Below are 24,201 nucleotides of genomic sequence, written 5' to 3' on the forward strand. Positions count from 1 at the left end.
AAACAAACCACCTCACCATCAGAATCCTCCTTGTCAATTTCCTCCCCAGCGCCAGCAACACCCATATCCTCATCCTGGTGTACTTCAACAGTGACATCTTCAATTTGACTATCAGGAACTGGACTGCGGGTGCTCCTTCCAGCACTTGCAGGGGGCGTGCAAATGGTGGAAGGCGCAAGCTCTTCCCGTCCAGTGTTGGGAAGGTCAGGCATCGCAACCGACACAATTGGACTCTCCTTGGGTATTTGTGATTTAGAAGAACGCACAGTTCTTTGCTGTGTTTTTGCCAGCTTAAGTCTTTTCATTTTTCTAGCGAGAGGATGAGTGCTTCCATCCTCATGTGAAGCTGAACCACTAGCCATGAACATAGGCCAGGGCCTCAGCCGTTCCTTGCCACTCCGTGTCGTAAATGGCATATTGGCAAGTTTACGCTTCTCCTCAGACGCTATTAATTTTGATTTTTGGGTCATTTTACTGAACTTTTGTTTTTTGGATTTTACATGCTCTCTACTATGACATTGGGCATCGGCCTTGGCAGACGACGTTGATGGCATTTCATCGTCTCGGCCATGACTAGTGGCAGCAGCTTCAGCACGAGGTGGAAGTGGATCTTGATCTTTCCCTATTTTAACCTCCACATTTTTGTTCTCCATATTTTAATGTGTGGAATTATATGCCAGTATCAATAGCAATGGCCTACTACTATATATACTGCGCACAACTAAAATGCACCACAGGTATAGAATGTAGATGGATAGTATACTTAATGACGACACAGAGGTAGGTACAGCAGTGGCCTTCCGTACCGTACTGCTATATATAGTATACTGGTGGTCACTGTGTCAGCAAACTGCAAAACTAAAATGCACCACAGGTATAGAATGTAGATGGATAGTATACTTAATGACGACACAGAGGTAGGTACAGCAGTGGCCTTCCGTACCGTACTGCTATATATAGTATACTGGTGGTCACTGTGTCAGCAAGCTGCAAAACTAAAATGCACCACAGGTATAGAATGTAGATGGATAATATACTTAATGACGACACAGAGGTAGGTACAGCAGTGGCCTGCCGTACCGTACTGCTATATATAGTATACTGGTGGTCACTGTGTCAGCAAAACTCTGCACTGTACTCCTCCTATATAATATTATACTGGTGGTCCCGACTCCCCAGTCCCCACAATAAAGCAGCACACTGAGCACAGATATGGAGTGTTTTTCAGGCAGACAACGTATAATGGTGGTCACTGTCAGCAAAACTCTGCACTGTACTCTGCACTGTACTCCTCTGCACTGTACTCCTCTGCACTGTACCACCTATATAATATTAATTATACTGGTGGTCCCCAGTCCCCACAATAAAGCAGCACACTGAGCACAGATATGGAGTGTTTTTCAGGCATACAACGTATACTGGTGGTCACTGTCAGCAAAACTCTGCACTGTACTCCTGCTATATAATACAGCTTCTCCCCAGTCCCCACAATTAAGCAGTGTGAGCACAGATATATATGCTGCACACTGAGCACAGATATGGAGCGTTTTTTTCAGGCAGAGAACGGATAACTGGTGGTCACTGATCAGCAAAACTCTGCACTGTACTCCTCCTATATTATACAGCTGCTCCCCAGTCCTCCCCACAATGAATTAAGCAATAAGCACAATCAAATTCAACAATAACGGAGAGGACGCCAGCCATGTCCTCTCCCTAACATTTGCAATGCACGAGTGAAAATGGCGGCGACGCGCGGCTGCTTATATAGAATCCGAATCTCGCGAGAATCCGACAGCGGGATGATGACGTTCGGGCGCGCTCGGGTTAGCCGAGCAAGGCGGGAAGGTTCGAACCTGCCTCGGACCCGTGTAAAAAGGGTGAAGTTCGGGGGGGTTCGGTTTCCGAGAAACCGAACCCGCTCATCACTACTGTGAATGTGCCTTGAGGACTGAGGGGCAGATTTATTAAGCCTGGTGAAGTGATAAAGTGGAAGGTGATAACGCACCAGCCAGTCAGCTCCTGTCCTTTTTCAAACCCAGCCTGTAACATGGAAGTTAGGAGCTGATTGGCTGGAGCGTTATCACCTTCCACTTTATCACTTCACCAAGCTTAATAAATCTGCCCCTGAGGTTAGTAATGCCTGGCAAAAACATTTTTCCCAGTCCCCGAGTTGCCAAGGCAACTAGATAAACAGCCAATGGCATCTAGAACACATCCTATTCTAAAATATCTTCCTACAGTATCTCCTGCACACAACACACTGGCCCTGATTCCGAGTTGATCGCTCGCTAGCTACTTTTAGCAGCCGTGCAAACGCATAGTCGCCGCCCACGGAGGAGTGTATTTTCACTTTGCAAGTTTGCGAACGCCTGTGCAGCAGAGCGGTACGAAAAAGTTTTTTGCAGTTTCTGAGTAGGTCTGAACTTACTCAGCCGCTGCGATCACTTCAGCCTTTCCGGTCCCGGAATTGACGTCAGACACCCGCCCTGCAAACACTTGGACATGCCTGCGTTTTCCTAAACACTCCCAGAAAACGGTCAGTTGACACCCATAAACGCCTTTTCCTGTCAATCTCCTTACGATCGGCTGTGCGAATGGATTCTTCATTTAAAAAAAAATCAAATTGTAAAGCGCAACGGAATTTGCTGCGCTATATAAGAAACTGTTAAATAAATAAATAAATAAATAAAATCATCGCCCAGTAACGATCCGCTTTGAACCCGTATTACGCACGTGCGCACTGTGGTCCATATGCATGCGCAGCAGTGACCTGATTGCTGCGAAAAACTGCAGGGAGCGATCAACTCGGAATGACCCCCACTGTACGTATAATTAACAGCAGACTGGTTTTACCAGTTTCCACTAAGTTAGGGCATTAAAACAAACGCACTAATGCCATGAGGAGGAGACGAAGAGACTCTGGGTTATCATGCAGCTCCCCCTCCCCTACCCACCTTCTGGCTTCTCTGTCTCCATGCCCTTCCCATTTCAGGGGGGTGTGGCTCGGCCCCGGACCCCATTATTGGCGCGAGTCCAAGCTTGTACTGTCACGTGAGCGCCTGAGACGCGTCAGCTAGTGATTACTACAGTGCAGCCTGCCCTGACACTCTGCTTGTTCAAGATGGTGATACTTGGATATTGGGACATCCGAGGGGTGAGGAGATATACAACGTGTGTGTGTCTGCTATGTGTGCTCATATAGTGTAGGTGCCCGGCCTTTCTATTTACACCACTCTCTCCCTTTGTTCGGTGACCCGAGAAGTTGGCTCATTCTATCCGCCTGCTGCTTGAGTATACCGGGACTCCGTATGAAGAGAAGCTGTATATGGTCGGGGAGGGTGAGTGCCTGCACCATGTAGCTCTACCTCATTATACTGTCTCTATCTAATATAGTAATTGTTAAGTACAGATCACAGACCGGAGACAGACAACACTGTCATCTCTACGGCTGCTCTGAAAATACCTGGTCTATTTGTGATGATATAAATGGTCCAATTGTTTAATTAGTAGATTAATTTGGTGACCTGCTCTATTTAATAGCCTACAGTAAGTATGTCATCTATGGCAGCACACATTTGGCACTCTGATGTCCTGATGATGCACTTATAAATCAAGATAAGCAGCCTTTGAAAGAATTAAATGTGTGCAGTTCTAGACTTTATTGTACCTCAAAACACTACACTATTTGCACTGTACCACACTGGTAGCCATCTAAAATGTATATATCCACTTAACTGGCATGGTCAGATCACATGCGACTGCGCCGCCCCACTGTGTCTCCAGATTTTGACTAGGAGATCCATTCTGCAGATGTGCATAATATAATATTTGAACATTTAAAAAATATACTTTCTAAACTATATTAAATAAAAAAAAAAAATGTTGTGAATGGTTTTGAAGGGGAAAAATCGTTAGTTAAGTGGATATTTCTCTGACGTCCTAAGTGGATGCTGGGACTCCGTAAGGACCATGGGGAATAGCGGCTCCGCAGGAGATTGGGCACAACTATAAAGAAAGCTTTAGACTACTGGTGTGCACTGGCTCCTCCCACTATGACCCTCCTCCAGACTTCAGTTAGAATCTTGTGCCCGGCTGAGCTGGATGCACACTAGGGGCTCTCCTGAGCTCCTAGAAAGAAAGTATATTTAGGTTTTTTATTTTACAGTGAGATCTGCTGGCAACAGACCTGCAGCGAGGGACTAAGGGGAGAAGAAGCGAACCTACCTAACTGGTGGTAGTTTGGGCTTCTTATGGGCCCTACACATATCACGATGCGCCGCCGAGGTGCCCGACGGCCGATACGGCCGACGAGCGACCCGGCGGCGGGGGGGCAGTGACGGGGGGAGTGAAGTTTCTTCACTCCCCCCGTCACGCGGCTGCATTGAAGTGCAGGCAAATATGGACGAGATCGTCCATATTGGCCTGCATGCACAGCCGACGGGAGACCAGCGATGAACGAGCGCGGGGACGCGCATCGTTCATCGCTGGAGTCTCCACACTGAAAGATATGAACGAGTTCTCGTTCATTTATGAACGAGATCGTTCATATCTTTCAGAAAATCGGCCAGTGTGTAGGGCCTATTAGGCTACTGGACACCATTAGCTCCAGAGGGATCGACCGCAGGACCCGACCTTGGTGTTCGTTCCCGGAGCCGCGCCGCCGGCCCCCTTACAGAGCCAGAAGCAAGAAGTGTTCCGGAAAATCGGCGGCAGAAGACTTCAGTCTTCAACAAGGTAGCGCACAGCACTGCAGCTGTGCGCCATTGCTCCTCATGCACACCTCACACTCCGGTCACTGATGGGTGCAGGGCGCTGGGGGGGGGCGCCCTGAGGGCAATATAAGACACCTTGGCTGGCAAATCTACACCATATATAGTCAGGAAGGCTATATAGGTGTAAAAATACCCCTGCTAGAATTCCAGAAAAAGCGGGAGAAGTCCGCCGGAAAAGGGGCGGGGCCATCTCCCTCAGCACACTGGCGCCATTTTTCCCTCACAGCTCCGCTGGAAGGAAGCTCCCTGGCTCTCCCCTGCAGTCTACAAGCTACAGAAGGGTAAAAAAGAGAGGGGGGGCACTAAATTTAGGCGCAGTATGTATGTATATATATGTGTGTGTATATATATATATATATATATATATATATATATATATATATATATATATATATATATATATATATATATATATATATATCTCTATATCAAGCAGCTATAAGGGAAAACACTCATTTATAGTGGGATCCCTGTGTTATATAGCGCTCTGGTGTGTGTGCTGGCATACTCTCTCTCTGTCTCCCCAAAGGGCTTTGTGGGGTCCTGTCCTCTGTCAGAGCATTCCCTGTGTGTATGCGGTGTGTCGGTACGGCTGTGTCGACATGTTTGATGAGGAGGCTTATGTGGAGGCGGAGCAGATGCCTATAAATGTGATGTCACCCCCTGCGGGGTCGACACCTGAGTGGATGGTGCTGTGGAAGGAATTACGTGACAGTGTCGACTCATAAAAGGTTTGACGACATACCAAATGTGGGACAGCCGGCTTCTCAGCCTGTGCCTGCCCAGGCGTCTCAAAAGCCATCAGGGGCTCTTAAAGTAGAGCATATTAAAGACGCACTTTTATACATGAGGGATGCACAGAGGGATATTTGCCGGCTGGCATCCAAAATTAGTGCAATGTCCATTTCTGCCAGGAGAGGGTTATGGACTCGGCAGTGGACAGGAGATGCAGATTCCAAAAGGCACATGGAAGTTCTGCCTTATAAGGGTGAGGAGTTGTTCGGGGATGGTCTCTCGGACCTCGTTTCCACAGCAACAGCTGGGAAGTCTACATTTTTACCCCATGTTCCCTCACAGCCAAAGAAAGCACCGTATTATCAGGTACAGTCCTTTCGGCCCAATAGGGGCAAGCGGGTTAAGGGCGCGTCCTTTCTGCCCAGAGGCAGAGGTAGGGGGAAAAAGCTGCAGCATACAGCCAGTTCCCAGGAGCAAAAGTCCTCCCCCGCTTCCTCTAAGTCCACAGCATGACGCTGGGGCTCCACAGGCAGAGCCAGGTACGGTGGGGGCCCGTCTCAAATATTTCAGCGATCAGTGGGCTCGCTCACGGGTGGATCCCTGGATCTTTCAAATAGTATCTCAGGGGTACAAGCTGGACTTCGAGACGTCTCCCCCCCCGCCGTTTCCTCAAATCTGCCTTACCAACCACTCCCTCAGGCAGGGAGGCAGTGTTACAGGCAATTCACAAGCTGTATTCACAACAGGTGATAGTAAAGGTGCCCCTACTTCAACAAGGACGGGGTTACTATTCCACAATGTTTGTGGTACCGAAACCGGACGGTTCGGTGAGACCCATTTTAAATTTGAAATCCTTGAACACATATATAAAAAAATTCAAGTTCAAGATGGAATCGCTCAGGGCGGTTATTGCAAGCCTGGACGAGGGGGATTACATGGTATCACTGGACATCAAGGATGCTTACCTGCATGTCCCCATTTACCATCCTCACCAGGAGTACCTCAGATTTGTGGTACAGGATTGTCATTACCAATTCCAGACGTTGCCGTTCGGTCTATCCACGGCTCCGAGGGTCTTTACCAAGGTAATGGCTGAAATGATGATACTCCTTCGAAAGAAGGGAGTTTTAATTATCCCGTACTTGGACGATCTCCTGATAAAGGCGAGGTCCAGGGAGCAGTTGTTGGTCGGGGTAGCACTATCTCGGGAGGTGCTACAACAGCACGGCTGGATTCTAAATATTCCAAAGTCACAGCTGGTCCCTACGACACGTCTACTGTTCCTGGGGATGGTTCTGGACACAGAACAGAAAAAAGTGTTTCTCCCGGAGGAGAAGGCCAAGGAGCTGTCATCTCTAGTCAGAGGCCTCCTAAAACCAAAACAGGTGTCGGTGCATCACTGCACGCGGATCCTGGGAAAGATGGTAGCTTCCTACGAAGCAATTCCATTCGGCAGGTTCCATGCAAGAACCTTTCAGTGGGACCTGTTGGACAAGTGGTTCGGATCGCATCTTCAGATGCATCGGCAGATAACCCTGTCTCCAAGGACAAGGGTGTCTCTGCTGTGGTGGCTGCAGAGTACTCATCTTCAAGAGGGCCGCAGATTCGGCATACAGGACTGGGTCCTGGTGACCACGGATGCCAGCCTTCGAGGCTGGGGGGCAGTCACACAGGGAAGAAACTTCCAAGGACTATGGTCAAGTCAGGAGACTTCCCTGCACATAAATATTCTGGAACTAAGGGCCATTTACAATGCCCTAAGTCAGGCAAAACCTCTGCTTCAAAACCAGCCGGTACTGATCCAGTCAGACAACATCACGGCGGTCGCCCATGTAAACCGACAGGGCGGCACGAGAAGCAGGACGGCGATGGCAGAAGCCACAAGGATTCTCCGATGGGCGGAAAATCACGTGTTAGCACTGTCAGCAGTGTTCATTCCGGGAGTGGACAACTGGGAAGCAGACTTCCTCAGCAGGCACGACCTCCACCCGGGAGAGTGGGGACTTCATCCATAAGTCTTCCAAATGATTGTAAACCGTTGGGAAAGGCCACAGGTGGACATGGCGTCCCGCCTCAACAAAAAGCTAGAAAAGTATTGCGCCAGGTCAAGAGACCCGCAGGCGATAACTGTGGACGCTCTAGTGACACCGTGGGTGTACCGGTCGGTTTATGTGTTCCCTCCTCTTCCTCTCATTCCAAAGGTACTGAGGATAATAAGGAGAAGAGGAGTAAAAACTATACTCATTGTTCCGGATTGGCCAAGAAGAGCTTGGTACCCGGAACTTCAAGAAATGATCTCATAGGACCCATGGCCTCTGCCGCTCCGACAGGACCTGCTGCAGCAGGGGCCCTGTCTGTTCCAAGACTTACCGCGGCTGCGTTTGACGGCATGGCGGTTGAACACCGGATCCTGAAGGAAAAGGGCATTCCGGAGGAAGTCATTCCTACGCTGATTAAAGCTAGGAAAGAAGTTACCGCAAACCATTATCACCGCATTTGGCGAAAATATGTTGCGTGGTGTAAGGCCAGGAAGGCCCCAAAGGAGGAATTTCAGCTAGGTCGATTTCTGCACTTCCTACAGTCAGGGGTGACTATGGGCCTAAAATTGGGTTCCATTAAGGTCCAGATTTCGGCTCTATCGATTTTCTTCCAGAGAGAACTGGCTTCACTACCTGAAGTTCAGACTTTTGTTAAGGGAGTGCTGCATATTCAGCCCCCTATTGTGCCTCCAGTGGCACCTTGGGATCTCAACGTGGTGTTGGATTTCCTAAAGTCACATTGGTTTGAGCCACTAAAAACCGTGGATTTGAAATATCTCACGTGGAAAGTGGTCATGTTGTTGGCCTTGGCTTCGGCCAGGCGTGTATCAGAATTGGCGGCTTTGTCATGTAAAAGCCCTTATCTGATTTTCCATATGGATAGGGCAGAATTGAGGACTCGACCCCAATTTCTCCCTAAGGTGGTGTCAGCCTTTCATCTGAACCAACCTATCGTGGTGCCTGCGGCTACAAAAGACTTGGAGGCTTCCAAGTTGTTGGACGTAGTCAGGGCCCTGAAAATCTATGTTTCCAGGACAGCTGGAGTCAGAAAGACTGACTCGCTATTTATCCTGTATCGCCCAACAAGTTGGGTGCACCTGCTTCAAAGCAGACTATTGCTCGCTGGATCTGTAGTACGATTCAGCTTGCACATTCTGCGGCTGGACTGCCGCATCCTAAATCAGTGAAAGCCCATTCCACGAGGAAGGTGGGCTCTTCTTGGGCGGCTGCCCGAGGGGTCTCGGCTCTACAACTTTGCCGAGCAGCTACTTGGTCGGGGTCAAACACATTTGCAAAATTCTACAAGTTTGACACCCTGGCTGAGGAGGACCTAGAGTTTGCCCATTCGGTGCTGCAGAGTCATCCGCACTCTCCCGCCCGTTTGGGAGCTTTGGTATAATCCCCATGGTCCTTACGGAGTCCCAGCATCCACTTAGGACGTCAGAGAAAATAAGAATTTACTCACCGGTAATTCTATTTCTCGTAGTCCGTAGTGGATGGTGGGCGCCCATCCCAAGTGCGGATTGTCTGCAATACTTGTATATAGTTATTGTTTAACTAAAGGGTTATTGTTGAGCCATCTGTTGAGAGGCTCCGCTGTTATCATACTGTTAACTGGGTATTGTATCACGAGTTATACGGAGTGATTGGTGTGGCTGGTATGAGTCTTACCCGGGATTCAAAATCCTTCCTTATTGTGTCAGCTCTTCCGGGCACAGTATCCTAACTGAAGTCTGGAGGAGGGTCATAGTGGGAGGAGCCAGTGCACACCAGTAGTCTAAAGCTTTCTTTATAGTTGTGCCCAGTCTCCTGCGGAGCCACTATTCCCCATGCTCCTTACGGAGTCCCAGCATCCACTACGGACTACAAGAAATAGAATTACCGGTGAGTAAATTCTTATTATATGCATTACACCACTTGTTTGCTCTTACATTTTTAAGTGAAAGTTTTATTTCTGTATTCCTTTAAACAGACATGCGTGAAAAAGCATCATCTAAAATTCTTTTTGTTTTGACCACCTACTATTGCTTACCTCCCAACATGACCCTCTCCAGTAGGTATAGAAAAAAATGGGGTTGGCGCAGAGCGCAACAATTGTCGGTCTCTAGTTTCAGGGGCTGCTGGTACCTTTTCGAGTTGTCCAACACTCTAATGGCTAGTTATAAAAATAGTGGTTCTGGTACCTGCACTCACCAGTGTGTGTATCTGTGTATTAAATAAGCAGTTGTCTGTGTGATCTGCAAATACTTTTATTTCTCTATCGTCCTAAGTGGATGCTGGGGTTCCTGAAAGGACCATGGGGAATAGCGGCTCCGCAGGAGACGGGGCACAAAAGTAAAGCTTTTACAGGTCAGGTGGTGTGTACTGGCTCCTCCCCCCATGACCCTCCTCCAGACTCCAGTTAGATTTTTGTGCCCGGCCGAGAAGGGTGCAATTCTAGGTGGCTCTCATAAAGAGCTGCTTAGAGAGTTTAGCTTAGGTTTTTTATTTTACAGTGATTCCTGCTGGCAACAGGATCACTGCAACGAGGGACAGAGGGGAGAAGAAGTGAACTCACCTGCGTGCAGGATGGATTGGCTTCTTGGCTACTGGACATGAAGCTCCAGAGGGACGATCACAGGTACAGCCTGGATGGTCACCGGAGCCACGCCGCCGGCCCCCTCACAGATGCTGAAGCAAGAAGAGGTCCAGAATCGGCGGCTGAAGACTCCTGCAGTCTTCTTAAGGTAGCGCACAGCACTGCAGCTGTGCGCCATTTTCCTCTCAGCACACTTCACACGGCAGTCACTGAGGGTGCAGGGCGCTGGGGGGGGGGCGCCCTGGGAGGCAAATGAAAACCTTTAAAAAGGCTAAAAATACCTCACATATAGTCCCAGAGGCTATATGGAGATATTTACCCCTGCCTAAATGTACTAAATAGCGGGAGACGAGCCCGCCGAAAAAGGGGCGGGGCCTATCTCCTCAGCACACGGCGCCATTTTCTGTCACAGCTCCGCTGGTCAGGAAGGCTCCCAGGTCTCTCCCCTGCACTGCACTACAGAAACAGGGTATAACAGAGAGGGGGGGCAAAATAAATGGCAATATATTAATATAAAAGCAGCTATAAGGGAGCACTTAATCATAAGGCTATCCCTGTCCATATATAGCGCTTTTTGGTGTGTGCTGGCAGACTCTCCCTCTGTCTCCCCAAAGGGCTAGTGGGTCCTGTCTTCGTATAGAGCATTCCCTGTGTGTCTGCTGTGTGTCGGTACGTGTGTGTCGACATGTATGAGGACGTTATTGGTGTGGAGGCGGAGCAATTGCCAAATATGAGGATGTCACCTCCTAGGGGGTCGACACCAGAATGGATGCCTTTATTTGTGGAATTACGGGATAGCGTCAACTCGCTTAAGCAGTCGTTTGCCGACATGAGGCGGCCGGACACTCAATTAGTGCCTGTCCAGGCGCCTCAAACACCGTCAGGGGCTGTAAAACGCCCCTTGCCTCAGTCGGTCGACACAGACCCAGACACAGGCACTGATTCCGGTGGTGAAGGTGACGAATCAACCGTATTTTCCAGTAGGGCCACACGTTATATGATTTTGGCAATAAAGGAGATGTTACATTTAGCTGATACTACAGGTACCACTAAACAGGGTATTATGTGGGGTGTGAAAAAACTACCAGTAGTTTTTACCGAATCAGAAGAATTAAATGACGTGTGTGATGAAGCGTGGGGTGCCCCGATAAAAAACTGCTAATTTCAAAGAAGTTATTGGCTTTATACCCTTTCCCGCCAGAGGTTAGGGAGCGCTGGGAAACACCTCCTAGGGTGGACAAAGCGCTAACACGCTTATCAAAACAAGTGGCGTTACCCTCTCCTGAGACGGCCGCACTTAAAGATCCATCAGATAGGAGGATGGAAAATATCCAAAAAGGTATATACACACATGCAGGTGTTATACTACGACCAGCTATTGCGACTGCCTGGATGTGCAGTGCTGGGGTAGTTTGGTCAGAGTCCCTGATCGAAAATATTGATACCCTGGACAGGGACAATATTTTACTGTCGTTAGAACAAATAAAGGATGCATTTCTTTATATGCGTGATGCACAGAGAGATATCTGCACACTGGCATCACGGGTAAGTGCTATGTCCATTTCGGCCAGAAGAGCTTTATGGACACGACAGTGGACAGGCGATGCGTAGAGGAGTTATTTGGGGTCGGTCTATCGGATTTGGTGGCCACGGCTACGGCCGGGAAATCCACCTTTCTACCTCAAGTCACTCCCCAACAGAAAAAGGCACCGACCTTTCAACCGCAGCCCTTTCGTTCCTTTAAAAATAAGAGAGCAAAGGGCTATTCATATCTGCCACGAGGCAGAGGACGAGGGAAGAGACAGCAACAGGCAGCTCCTTCCCAGGAACAGAAGCCCTCCCCGGCTTCTACAAAAGCCTCAGCATGACGCTGGGGCTTCGCAAGCGGACTCGGGGGCGGTAGGCGGTCGTCTCAAGAATTACAGCGCGCAGTGGGCTCACTCGCAGGTAAATCCCTGGATCCTGCAGATAATATCTCAGGGGTACAGGTTGAAATTAGAGACCGAGCCACCTCGCCGTTTCCTGAAGTCTGCTTTACCAACGTCCCCCTCAGAAAGGGAGACGGTTTTGGAAGCCATTCACAAGCTGTATTCTCAGCAGGTGATAGTCAAGGTACCTCTTCTACAACAAGGGAAGGGGTATTATTCCACTCTTTTTGTGGTACCGAAGCCGGATGGCTCGGTAAGGCCTATTCTAAATCTGAAGTCCTTGAACCTGTACATAAAGAAGTTCAAGTTCAAGATGGAGTCACTCAGAGCAGTGATAGCGAACCTGGAAGAAGGGGACTTTAGGGTATCCTTGGACATCAAGGATGCGTATCTCCACGTTCCAATTACCCCTCACACCAGGGGTACCTCAGGTTCGTTGTACAAAACTGTCACTATCAGTTTCAGACGCTGCCGTTTGGTTTGTCCACGGCACCTCGGGTCTTTACAAAGGTAATGGCCGAGATAATATTTCTTCTTCGAAGAAAAGGCGTATTAATTATCCCATACTTGGACGATCTCCTAATAAGGGCAAGGTCCAGAGAACAGCTAGAGATGGGTTTAGCACTATCTCAAGAGGTGCTAAAGCAGCACGGATGGATTCTGAATATTCCAAAATCCCAATTAATGCCGACAACTCGTCTGCTGTTCCTGGGGATGATTCTGGACACAGTTCAGAAAAAGGTTTTTCTTCCCGAAGAAAAAGCCAAGGAGTTATCTGACCTGGTCAGGAACCTCCTAAAACCAGGAAAGGTGTCTGTACATCAATGCACAAGAGTCCTGGGAAAAAATGGTAGCTTCTTACGAAGCAATCCCTTTCGGCAGATTCCATGCAAAGGGATCTGTTGGACAAATAGTCAGGGTCGCATCTTCAGATGCACCTGCGGATAACCCTGTCGCCGAGGACAAGGGTATCCCTTCTGTGGTGGTTGCAGGAGGCTCATCTATTGGAGGGCCGCAGATTCGGCATGCAGGATTGGATCCTGGTGACCACGGATGCCAGCCTGAGAGGCTGGGGAGCAGTCACACAGGGAAGAAATTTCCAGGGAGTGTGGTCGAGCCTGAAAAAGTCTCTTCACATAAGCATTCTGGAACTAAGAGCAATCTACAATGCTCTAAGCCAGGCGGAACCTCTGCTTCAAGGAAGACCGGTGTTGATCCAGTCGGACAACATCACGGCAGTCGCCCATGTAAACAGACAGGGCGGCACAAGAAGCAGGAGGGCAATGGCAGAAGCTGCCAGGATCCTTCGCTGGGCGGAGAATCACGTGATAGCACTGTCAGCAGTATTCATCCCGGGCGTGGACAACTGGGAAGCAGACTTCCTCAGCAGACACGACCTTCACCCGGGAGAGTGGGGACTTCATCCAGAAGTTTTCCACATGCTATTAAACCGTTGGGTAAAACCAATGGTGGACATGATGGCGTCTCGCCTCAACAAAACACTGGACAGGTATTGCGCCAGGTCAAGAGATCCGCAGGCAATAGCTGTGGACGCGCTGGTAACACCTTGGGTGTACCAGTCGGTATATGTGTTTCCTCCTCTGCCTCTCATACCAAAGGTATTGAGGATTATACGGCAAAGAGGAGTAAGACTAGTGGCTCCGGATTGGCCAAGAAGGACTTGGTACCCGGAACTTCAAGAGATGGTCACGGACGATCCGTGGCCTCTACTTCTGAGAAGGGACCTGCTTCAGCAGGGTCCTTGTCTTTTTCAAGACTTACCGCGGCTGCGTTTGACGGCATGGCGTTTGAATGCCAGATCCTAAAAGGAAAAGGCATTCCAGAAGAAGTCATTCCTACCTTGATAAAGGCAAGGAAGGAAGTCACCGCGAAGCATTATCGCCGTATTTGGCGAAAATATGTTGCGTGGTGCGAGCAGCGGAGTGCTCCGATGGAGGAATTTCAACTGGGTCGTTTTCCTACATTTCCTGCAATCAGGATTGTCTATGGGTCTCAAATTGGGATCTATTAAGGTTCAAATTTCGGCCCTATCAATATTCTTCCAAAAAGAATTGGCCTCAGTCCCTGAGGTCCAGATTTTTATCAAAGGAGTACTGCATATACAGCCTCCTGTGGTGCCTAAGGTGGCACCGTGGGATCTAAATGTAGTTTTAGATTTCCTCAAATCCAATTGGTTTGAACCACTAAAGAATGTGGATTTGAAATATCTCACATGGAAAGTGACTATGTTACTGGCCCTGGCTTCGGCCGGGAGAGTATCTGAACTGGCGGCTTTGTTTTATAAAAGCCCTTATTTAATTTTCCATTCGACATAGGGCAGAGCTGCGGACGCGTCCGCATTTTCTCCCTAAGGTGGTATCAGCGTTTCACCTGAACCAGCCTATTGTAGTGCCTGCGGCTACTGACGACTTGAAGGACTCCAAGTTGTTGGACGTTGTCAGAGCCTTAAAAATATACATTTAAAGGACGGCTGGAGTCAGAAAATCTGACTCGCTGTTTATACTGTATGCACCCAACAAGTTGGGTGCACCTGCTTCTAAGCAGTCGATTGCTCGTTGGATTTGTAACAAAATTCAACTTGTACATTCTGTGGCAGGCCTGCCACAGCCTAAATCTGTTAAGGCCCATTCCGCAAGGAAGGTGGGCTCATCTTGGGCGGCTGCCCGAGGGGTCTCGGCATTACAACTCTGCCGAGCAGCTACGTGGTCAGGGGAGAACACGTTTGTAAATTTTTACAAATTTGATACCCTGGCTAAGGAGGACCTGGAGTTCTCTCATTCGGTGCTGCAGAGTCATCCGCACTCTCCCGCCCGTTTGGGAGCTTTGGTATAATCCCCATGGTCCTTTCAGGAACCCCAGCATCCACTTAGGACGATAGAGAAAATAAGAATTTACTTACCGATAATTCTATTTCTCGGAGTCCGTAGTGGATGCTGGGCGCCCATCCCAAGTGCGGATTATCTGCAATACTTGTACATAGTTATTGTTAACTAATTCGGGTTATTGTTTAGGAAGCCATCTTTCAGAGGCTCCTCTGTTATCATACTGTTAACTGGGTTTAGATCACAAGTTGTACGGTGTGATTGGTGTGGCTGGTATGAGTCTTACCCGGGATTCAAAATCCTCCCTTATTGTGTACGCTCGTCCGGGCACAGTACCTAACTGGAGTCTGGAGGAGGGTCATGGGGGGAGGAGCCAGTACACACCACCTGACCTGTAAAAGCTTTACTTTTGTGCCCTGTCTCCTGCGGAGCCGCTATTCCCCATGGTCCTTTCAGGAACCCCAGCATCCACTACGGACTCCGAGAAATAGAATTATCGGTAAGTAAATTCTTATTTTTTCAGTCACAATGCTGAGTAAAGTCGGATCTAAACATTGTACAATCTTGTGTTAACATACATATTTTTATGTGCCAAACCATACCTCCCAACATGACCCTCTCCAGGAGGGACAGATTGCTCTGCTTCTGGACTTTCCGTTTAATTTATGATTGCCGACACCTGTTTTGAACAGGTTAATGGACAAGAAAGGTGTTTCAGCACAGGTGAGGGCAATCATAAATTAAGAGAAAAGTCCAGAAGCAGAGCATTCTGTCCCTCCTGGAGAGGGTCATGTTGGGAGGTATGGCCAAACTAATTACAAGAATTAAATCAAAGCTGGAATGCATGGGAGAAAAACGACAAACAAAATCATATTTGCAGATTGTACGTTTAGATCTGACTTTACTCAGCATTGTGACTGAAAAATAAAAGTATTTGCAGATCACACAGACAACCCCTCACCAGGTGGGACAGAAAGCTCTGCTCCTGGGCTTCTCTCTTTTTTTTTTTTTTTTTTTAAAGCCCTCACCTGTGGTGAAACACCTTTCGTATCCATTAACCTGTTCAAAACAGGTGCCAGCAATCCTATATAAAGAGAAAAGTCCAAAAACAGAGAATTTTGTCCCTCCTGGAGAGGGCCATGTTGGGAGGTATGCTATTGCATTTGTGTGAGGGATGGAAAATATCCATAATTATGTTACAGGACTGGATAAATGACTAGGATTGCAACACCAGAGGCATCACATGGGGTATGCGGCAAAAAACTGTTTTGGACAAACACAAACCAATCATTTTATGTTATTTCGATTGATGTGAAAAGCCAAATGTTCACTGCAAAAATCTCTGTGGAATATATGTTTGCACTAAATAAATAAACTGTCTTATGTTTTTTTAAGATTATCTGTCCAACCATCCAAATAGTTAGCCGGTTGTAATAAAAATCTGGTAATGTTTGCGAGCAATTGACTATTTGCTCTCAAACTTTGGGAAATGGTTGTTCAGATATATTGGTTGAATCTGTTTGATTTAAAGCAATTGTCTGAACGATTGTTTTTGTCTGTTTTCCATTTGCTACCATACATTATCAGATTATTGTTCCAACCATCAAACTAGCTGGATGGTTGAACAGATAATCTTAAAGTATATGACCAGCTTACCTGTAAATAAATAAATACATAATCATTATTCCTGTCTTGTTTCTGCAGCTCCAGACTATGACAAGTCTCAGTGGCTGGATGAGAAGGAGAAACTGGGATTAGATTTTCCAAATGTATGTGAATTTGTTATTGGAGGGAAGCGATATCATAAGCGTAGGGGGGCACACCGAGTGTGCGCCTACATTCCCTTTAGGCACTCCCAACTCAAATTTGAACTAAGATCAGCAGACGCCAATCTCGAACGTGTATCTGGGGGGGTGAGCCAGCAGAGGCAGTGACATTGGTGCATGCTCCAATCCAGCGCTGACATGTTGTCAGCTGACCCATAGGAAGAAGTGAGCGGACAGCATTGGGGGTATGGCTAAGGGGGGTGGGGTGAGCATGGCTTATTAATGTACTTCCCTAAAGAAGACCCTGCGTCTATGATCATTCGATTTAGGCCCAGATTTATCAAGCCTTGAAGAGTGCTAAATTTCACGGTGATAAAGTACCAACCATTGAGCTCCTAACTACCATGTTACAGGCTGGGTTTGAAAAATGATAGGAGCTGATTGGTTGGTACTTTATCACCGTGCAATTTATCACTCTCCAAGGCTTGATAACTCTTTGACTTAGTTCTCTAAAATTACATGATATTGCACTGTAAATTAGGTGTCATTTTTATGGGGATGGAGGGAGGAGATTCTTTTATCGATGTTGACTGAGCAAAGATTTGTACAAAGAATGTTCTATTTTGCAGCTGCCTTACCTGTTGGATGGAGATATTAAGCTGACTCAAAGTAATGCTATTCTGCGCTACATTGCACGCAAGCATGGATTGTGTGAGTATCAGAACCTGGTTATATGTACCATGTAGTGTTGTGACTTCTGTACCTGCCACATTTTGAACTTTAGTCTCTCCTATAATTTTAAGGTGACTAGGTCAGAGAACCTTATCACATTTATTAATAGGAAATAGGGCTAAGGTTTTAGTGCTCACACTGGTCATGGTGGGTGGTTTACCTATAGAGAGTGGAGAGGGTTGGTGAGTGCAATAAAAGAAAACCACATGACACAATAAAAAAATTGGTATCAGGATATTGCATTATACAGCTATTACAACAATGTGTTAAATTTCCCTGTTAGTTAGGGACTATAAGTTTTATTTGTGTTTTTAATAGTTTGTAATACTGCTACAGTCATACTACACAAACAGACTGTTCTCGTAACAGAATACAACAATTTGCAAACTTTTGATACAAATCACATAGATGTTTTAATATCTGTGGAAAGCTGTATGTTGTAACAGTTTGATTTTATTTGTGTTTTCCATTGAAGCACTTCCTCACTGCTACACGGATACTCAATCTGTTGAAATTATTTCAAAGGAAAAACAAGTGTTGATTATGGGGTATATTCAATTGATGCATTTGTCGGAATGGATCCGTCAAGGGCTATTCAATGCCCATCTCAATTCGACTTTAAAAAAGTTGAATTGAGATGAGGGACTGGAGAGGGGGAAGAGCCGCGGGCAGACGGGAGACAGCAGCGCTGCAGGAGGATGTGGCACAGCCGCCAGACCTCACAGCAGCGTCCACCCGGCTCCAGCAAGCGGGACCTCATTTGCTGGAGCGGCGGCTATGACACACCCTCCTGCAGCGCTGTGCTGTAGCGATGCTATCCCCCGTCAGCCCGCAGCTCTCCCCTGTCTGCCTGCGGCTCCGCCCCCCCCCCCCCCCCCCCCCCCCCTCCTCTCAGGTCCCTCATCTCAGTTCAACTGTTTTTCTCTAACGTCCTAGTGGATGCTGGGAACTCCGTAAGGACCATGGGGAATAGCGGGCTCCGAAGGAGGCTGGGCACTCTAGAAAGATTTATGACTACCTGGTGTGCACTGGCTCCTCCCACCATGACCCTCCTCCAAGCCTCAGTTAGATCTTGTGCCCGGCCGAGGTTGGATGCACACTAGGGGCTCTCCTGAGCCCTTAGAAAGAAAGTATAGATTTAGGTTTTTTATTTTCAGTGAGACCTGCTGGCAACAGGCTCACTGCAGCGAGGGACTAAGGGGAGAAGAAGCGAACTCGCCTGCTTGCAGCCGGATTGGGCTTCTTAGGCTACTGGACACCATTAGCTCCAGAGGGATCGACCGCAGGCCCAGTCCTTGGTGTTCGGTCCCGGAGCCGCGCCGCCGTCCCCCTTACCGAGCCAGAAGCAAGAAGAGGTCCGGAAAAACGGCAGCAGAAGACATCAGTCTTCACCAAGGTAGCGCACAGCACTGCAGCTGTGCGCCATTGCTCCTCATGCACACCACACACTCCGGTCACTGATGGGTGCAGGGCGCTGGGGGGGGGCGCCCTGAGTAGCAATATAAACACCTTGGCTGGCAAAAATACATCACATATAACCCCCAGGGCTATATGGATGTATATTAACCCCTGCCAGATTCCATAAAAATGCGGGAGAAAAGTCCGCGAAAAAGGGGCGGAGCCTATCTCCTCGGCACACTGGCGCCATTTTTCCCTCACAGCTCCGTTGGAGGGAAGCTCCCTGGCTCTCCCCTGCAGTCTACACTACAGAACAGGGTTAAAACAGAGAGGGGGGGCACTAAATTTAGGCGCAGTATAAATTATATAAAAGCAGCTATAGGGGACATAACTCAGTTAGTCCCTGCATTATATAGCGCTCTGGTGTGTGCTGGCATACTCTCACTCTGTCCCCCCAAAGGGCTTTTGTGGGTCCTGTCCTCATTGGAGCATTCCTTGTGTGTGTGCGGTGCGTCGGTACGGCTGTGTCGACATGTTTGATGAGGAGACTTATGTGGAGGCGGAGCAGATGCCGATAAATGAGATGTCGCCCCTGTGGGCCGACACCAGAGTGGATGGATAGGTGGAAGGTATTAACCGACAGTGTCAACTCCTTACATAAAAGGCTGGATGACGTAACAGCTATGGGACAGCCGGCTTCTCAGCCCGCGCCTGCCCAGACGTCTCAAAGGCCATCAACGCTCCCTCAGATGGCAGACACAGATGTCGACACGGAGTCTGACTCCAGTGTCGACGAGGTTGAGACATATACACAATCCACTAGGAACATCCGTTACATGATCCCGGCAATATAAAATGTGTTACACATTTCTGACATTAACCCAAGTACCACTAAAAACAAAGGGTTTTATGTGTGGGGAGAAAAAGCAGGCAGTGTTTTGTTCCCCCATCAAATGAGTGAATGAAGTGTGAAAAAGCGTGGGTTTCCCCGATAAGAAACTGGTAATTTCTAACAAGTTACTGATGGCGTACCCTTTCCCGCCAGAGGATAAGTTACGCTGGGAGATATCCCCTAGGGTGGATAAGGCGCTCACACGTTTGTCAAGGTGGCACTGCCGTCTTAGGATACGGCCACTTTGAAGGTACCTGCTGATAAATAGCAGGAGGCTATCCTGAAGTCTGTAATTACACACTCAGGTACTAGACTGAGACCTGCAGACTGCTGCAGCGTGGTCTGTACCCCTTTCAAACAGGGATACTATTTTGCGAACATAAGACGTCGTCTTATATATGAGGGATGCACAGAGGAATATTTTGCCGGCTGGCATCCTGAATTATTGCAATGTCCATTCTGTCAGGAGGGTATTGGAGACCCGACACTGGACAGGTGATGCTGACTTTTAAAAGGCACATAGAGCCTTATAAGGGTGAAGAATTGGTTGGGGATGGTCTCTGGGACCTCGTATCCACAGCAACAGCTGGGATGAAAATATTTTACCTCAGGTTTCCTCACAGCCTAAGAAACGCACTGTATTACCAGGTACAGTCCTTTCGGCTTCAAAAAAGCAGGCGGGTCAAACGAGGGAAGAGGGAAAAAGCTGCACCAGCAGCCAGTCCCCAGAATCAAAATTCTTCCCCTGCTTCCTCTGAGTCCACCGCATGACGCGGGGGCTCCACAGGCGTAGCCAGGTACGGTGGGGGGCCGCCTCAAAAATTTCAGCGATCAGTGGGCTCGCTCACAGGTGGATCCCTGGATCCTTCAAGTAGTATCTCAGGGGTACAAGCTGGAAGTCGAGGCGTCTCCCCCCCGCCGTTTACTCAAATCTGCCTTGCCGACATCTCCCTCAGGCAGGGAGGCTGTGCTAGAGGCAATTCACAAGCTGTATTCCCAGCAGGTGATAGTCAAGGTGCCCCTACTTCAACAAGGACGGGGTTACTATTCCACACTGTTTGTGGTACCGAAACCAGCCGGTTCGGTGAGACCCATTTTAAAATGGAAATCCTTGAACACTTACATAACAAAGTTCAAGATGGAATCGCTCAGGGCGTTTATTGCAAGCCTGGACGAGGGGGATTACATGGTATCCCTGGACATCAAGGTTGCTTACCTGCATGTCCCTATTTACCTTCCTCACCAGGAGTACCTCAGATTGTGGTACAGGATTGCCATTACCAATTCCAGACACTACCGTTTGGACTGTCCACGGCACCGAGGGTGTTTACCAAGGTAATGGCAGAAATGATGATACTCCTTCAAAAAAAAGGGAGTTTTTATTTATCCCATACTTGGATGATCTCCTTATAAAGGCAAGGTCCAGGGAGCAGTTACTGGTCGGAGTAGCACTATCTCAGGAGGTGCTACAACAGCATGGCTGGATTATGAACATTCCAAAGTCACAGCTGGTTCCTTCTACTCGCTTACTGTTCCTGGGGATGATTTTGGACACAGAACAGAAAAAAGTGTTTCTCCCGCAGGAGAAAGCCAAGGAGCTGTCATCTCTAGTCAGAGACCTCCTAAAACCAAAAAGGGTATCGGTGCATAGTTGCACACGAGTCCTGGGAAAAATGGTGGCTTCATACGAAGCAATTCCATTCGGCAGGTTCCATGCGAGGACCTTCCTGTGAGACCTCTTAGATAAGTGGTCGGGATCGCATCTTCAAATGCATCAAATGATAACCCTGTCTCCAAGGACCAGGGTGTCTCTACTGTGGTGGATGCAGGGTGCTCATCTTCTAGAGGGCCGCAGTTTCGGCATACAGGACTGGGTCCTGGTGACCACGGATGCCAGCCTTCAAGGCTGGGGAGCAGTCACATAGGGAAGAAACTTCCAGGGCCTATGGTCAAGTCAGGAGACTTCCCTACATATAAATTCTGGAACTGAGGGCCATTTACAATGCCCTAAGTCAGGCAAGACCCCTGCTTCAAAACCAGCCGGTACTGATACAGTCAGACAACATCACGGCAGTCGCCCATGTGACCCGACAGGGCGGCACAAGAAGCAGGATGGCAATGGCAGAAGCCACAAGGATTCTCCGATGGGCGGAAAATCACGTACTAGCACTGTCAGCAGTGTTCATTCCGGGAGTGGACAACTGGGAAGTAGACTTCCTCAGCAGACACGACCTACACCCGGGAGAGTGGGGACTTCGTCCAGAAGTCTTCCTGCTGTTGGTAAACCGTTGGGAAAGGCCACAGGTGGACATGATGGCGTCCCGCCTCAACAAAAAGCTAAAGAGATATTGCGCCAGGTCAAGGGACCCCCAGGCGATAGCTGTGGACGCTCTAGTGACACCGTGGGTGTACCAGTCGGTTTATGTGTTCCCTACTCTGCCTCTCATACCAAAGGTACTGAGAATAATAAGATGGCGAGGAGTAAGAACGATACTCGTGGTTCCGGATTGGCCAAGAAGGGCTTGGTACCCGGAACTTCAGGAAATGATATCAGAGGACCCATGGCCTCTGCCGCTCAGACAGGACCTGCTTCAGCAGGGGCCCTGTCTGTTCCAAGACTTACCGCGGCTGCGTTTGACGGCATGGCGATTGAGCGCCGGATCCTGAAGGAAAAGGGTATTCCGGAAGAAGTCATTCCTGCGCTTATTAAAGCTAGGAAAGATGTTACGGCAAAGCATTATCACCGCATGTGGCGGAAATATGTTGCATGGTGCGAGGCCAAAAAGGCCCCAACAGAGGAATTTCCACTAGGTCGATTTCTACATTTCCTGCAAGCAGGAGTGAATATGGGCCTAAGTCTAGGCTCCATTAAAGTACAGATCTCGGCTCTGTCGATTTTCTTTCAAAAAGAATTAGCTTCAGTACCTGAAGTTCAGGCATTGTGAAAGGAGTGCTGCATATTCAGCCCCCGTTTGTGCCCCCTGTGGCACCTTGGGATCTCAACGTGGTGTTGAGTTTTCTTAAAATCACATTGGTTTGAGCCACTAAAAACCGTGGATCTAAAATATCTCACGTGGAAAGTGGTCATGTTATTGGCCTTGGCTTCAGCCAGGCGAGTGTCAGAATTGGCGGCTTTATCATGTAAAAGCCCTTATCTGATTTTCCATATGGATAGGGCAGAATTGAGGACTCGTCCCCAATTTCTTCCTAAGGTGGTGTCAGCGTTTCACCTGAACCAGCCTATTGTGGTGCCGGCGGCTACTAGTGAATTGGAGGACTCCCAAGTTGCTAGACGTTGTCAGGGCCCTGAAAATATATGACTCGCTGTTTATCCTGTATGCACCCAACAAGCTGGGTGCTCCTGCTTCTAAGCAGTCTATTGCTCGCTGGATTTGTAGTACAATTCAGCTTGCACATTCTGTGGCAGGCATACCACAGCCAAAATCTGTAAATGCCCATTCCACAAGGAAGGTGGGCTCATCTTGGGCGGCTGCCCGAGGGGTCTCGGCTTTACAACTTTGCCGAGCAGCTACTTGGTCAGGGGCAAACACGTTTGCAAAATTCTACAAATTTGATACCCTGGCTGAGGAGGACCTGGAGTTCTCTCATTCGGTGCTACAGAGTCATCCGCACTCTCCCGCCCGTTTGGGAGCTTTGGTATAATCCCCATGGTCCTTACGGAGTTCCCAGCATCCACTAGGACGTTAGAGAAAATAAGAATTTACTCACCGGTAATTCTATTTCTCGTAGTCCGTAGTGGATGCTGGGCGCCCATCCCAAGTGCGGATTGTCTGCAATACTTGTAAATAGTTATTGTTAACTAAAGGGTTATTGTTGAGCCATCTGTTGAGAGGCTCAGTTGTTTTCATACTGTCAAACTGGATATAGTATCACGAGTTGTACGGTGTGATTGGTGTGGCTGGTAAGAGTCTTACCCGGGATTCTAAATCCTTCCTTATTATGTCTGCTCGTCCGGGCACAGTGTCCTAACTGAGGCTTGGAGGAGGGTCATGGTGGGAGGAGCCAGTGCACACCAGGTAGTCATAAATCTTTCTAGAGTGCCCAGCCTCCTTCGGAGCCCGCTATTCCCCATGGTCCTTACGGAGTTCCCAGCATCCACTACGGACTACGAGAAATAGAATTACCGGTGAGTAAATTCTTATTTTTAAGTCGAACTGAGATGGTCGGAAACGGGGCCAAAACCTATCAAATTTGGCTCTGTTTCCCTCAGAAGCACGTGAATCGGCAGCTATACCACCAATTCACGTACTATTCGACAAGTCGAATTCCCTGACTTGTCGAATAAAAATGCTGGGGACTTAATAGGTCGGAACCCCTCCCGACCTGAAAGTCAAAAACTGCCATTTTTTCGATAAGACAGCAGTTTTGACCTTAATTGAATATATCCCTATGACTTTATATATTCATTATAAATCGCATAACTAACGGCTGCCAGTTCATCTGTTAATGCAGCCCACACAAACTGATCTAGAATTATCATTAATTGTATTCTACCTA

At 48.2% G+C, this 24,201-nt stretch overlaps 1 protein-coding gene across 1 annotated transcript in view; it reads left to right on the forward strand.

Moving 5' to 3' along the window:
* Positions 1–3,032: 3,032 nt before the first annotated feature.
* The window catches only part of LOC135044260 (glutathione S-transferase Mu 5-like), a 59,101-nt gene continuing 37,932 nt past the window's right edge, over positions 3,033–24,201 (forward strand). Inside the window, exons 1-4 of the mRNA XM_063955192.1 lie at positions 3,033–3,154; positions 3,263–3,338; positions 16,600–16,664; positions 17,291–17,372. Coding sequence (XP_063811262.1) covers positions 3,122–3,154; positions 3,263–3,338; positions 16,600–16,664; positions 17,291–17,372 — 256 coding nt within the window. The 5' untranslated portion in view covers positions 3,033–3,121. The remainder of the gene's footprint in view (positions 3,155–3,262; positions 3,339–16,599; positions 16,665–17,290; positions 17,373–24,201) is intronic.

Source organism: Pseudophryne corroboree, chromosome 2, assembly GCF_028390025.1.
Source record: "Pseudophryne corroboree isolate aPseCor3 chromosome 2, aPseCor3.hap2, whole genome shotgun sequence".
Lineage (NCBI taxonomy): Eukaryota > Metazoa > Chordata > Amphibia > Anura > Myobatrachidae > Pseudophryne > Pseudophryne corroboree.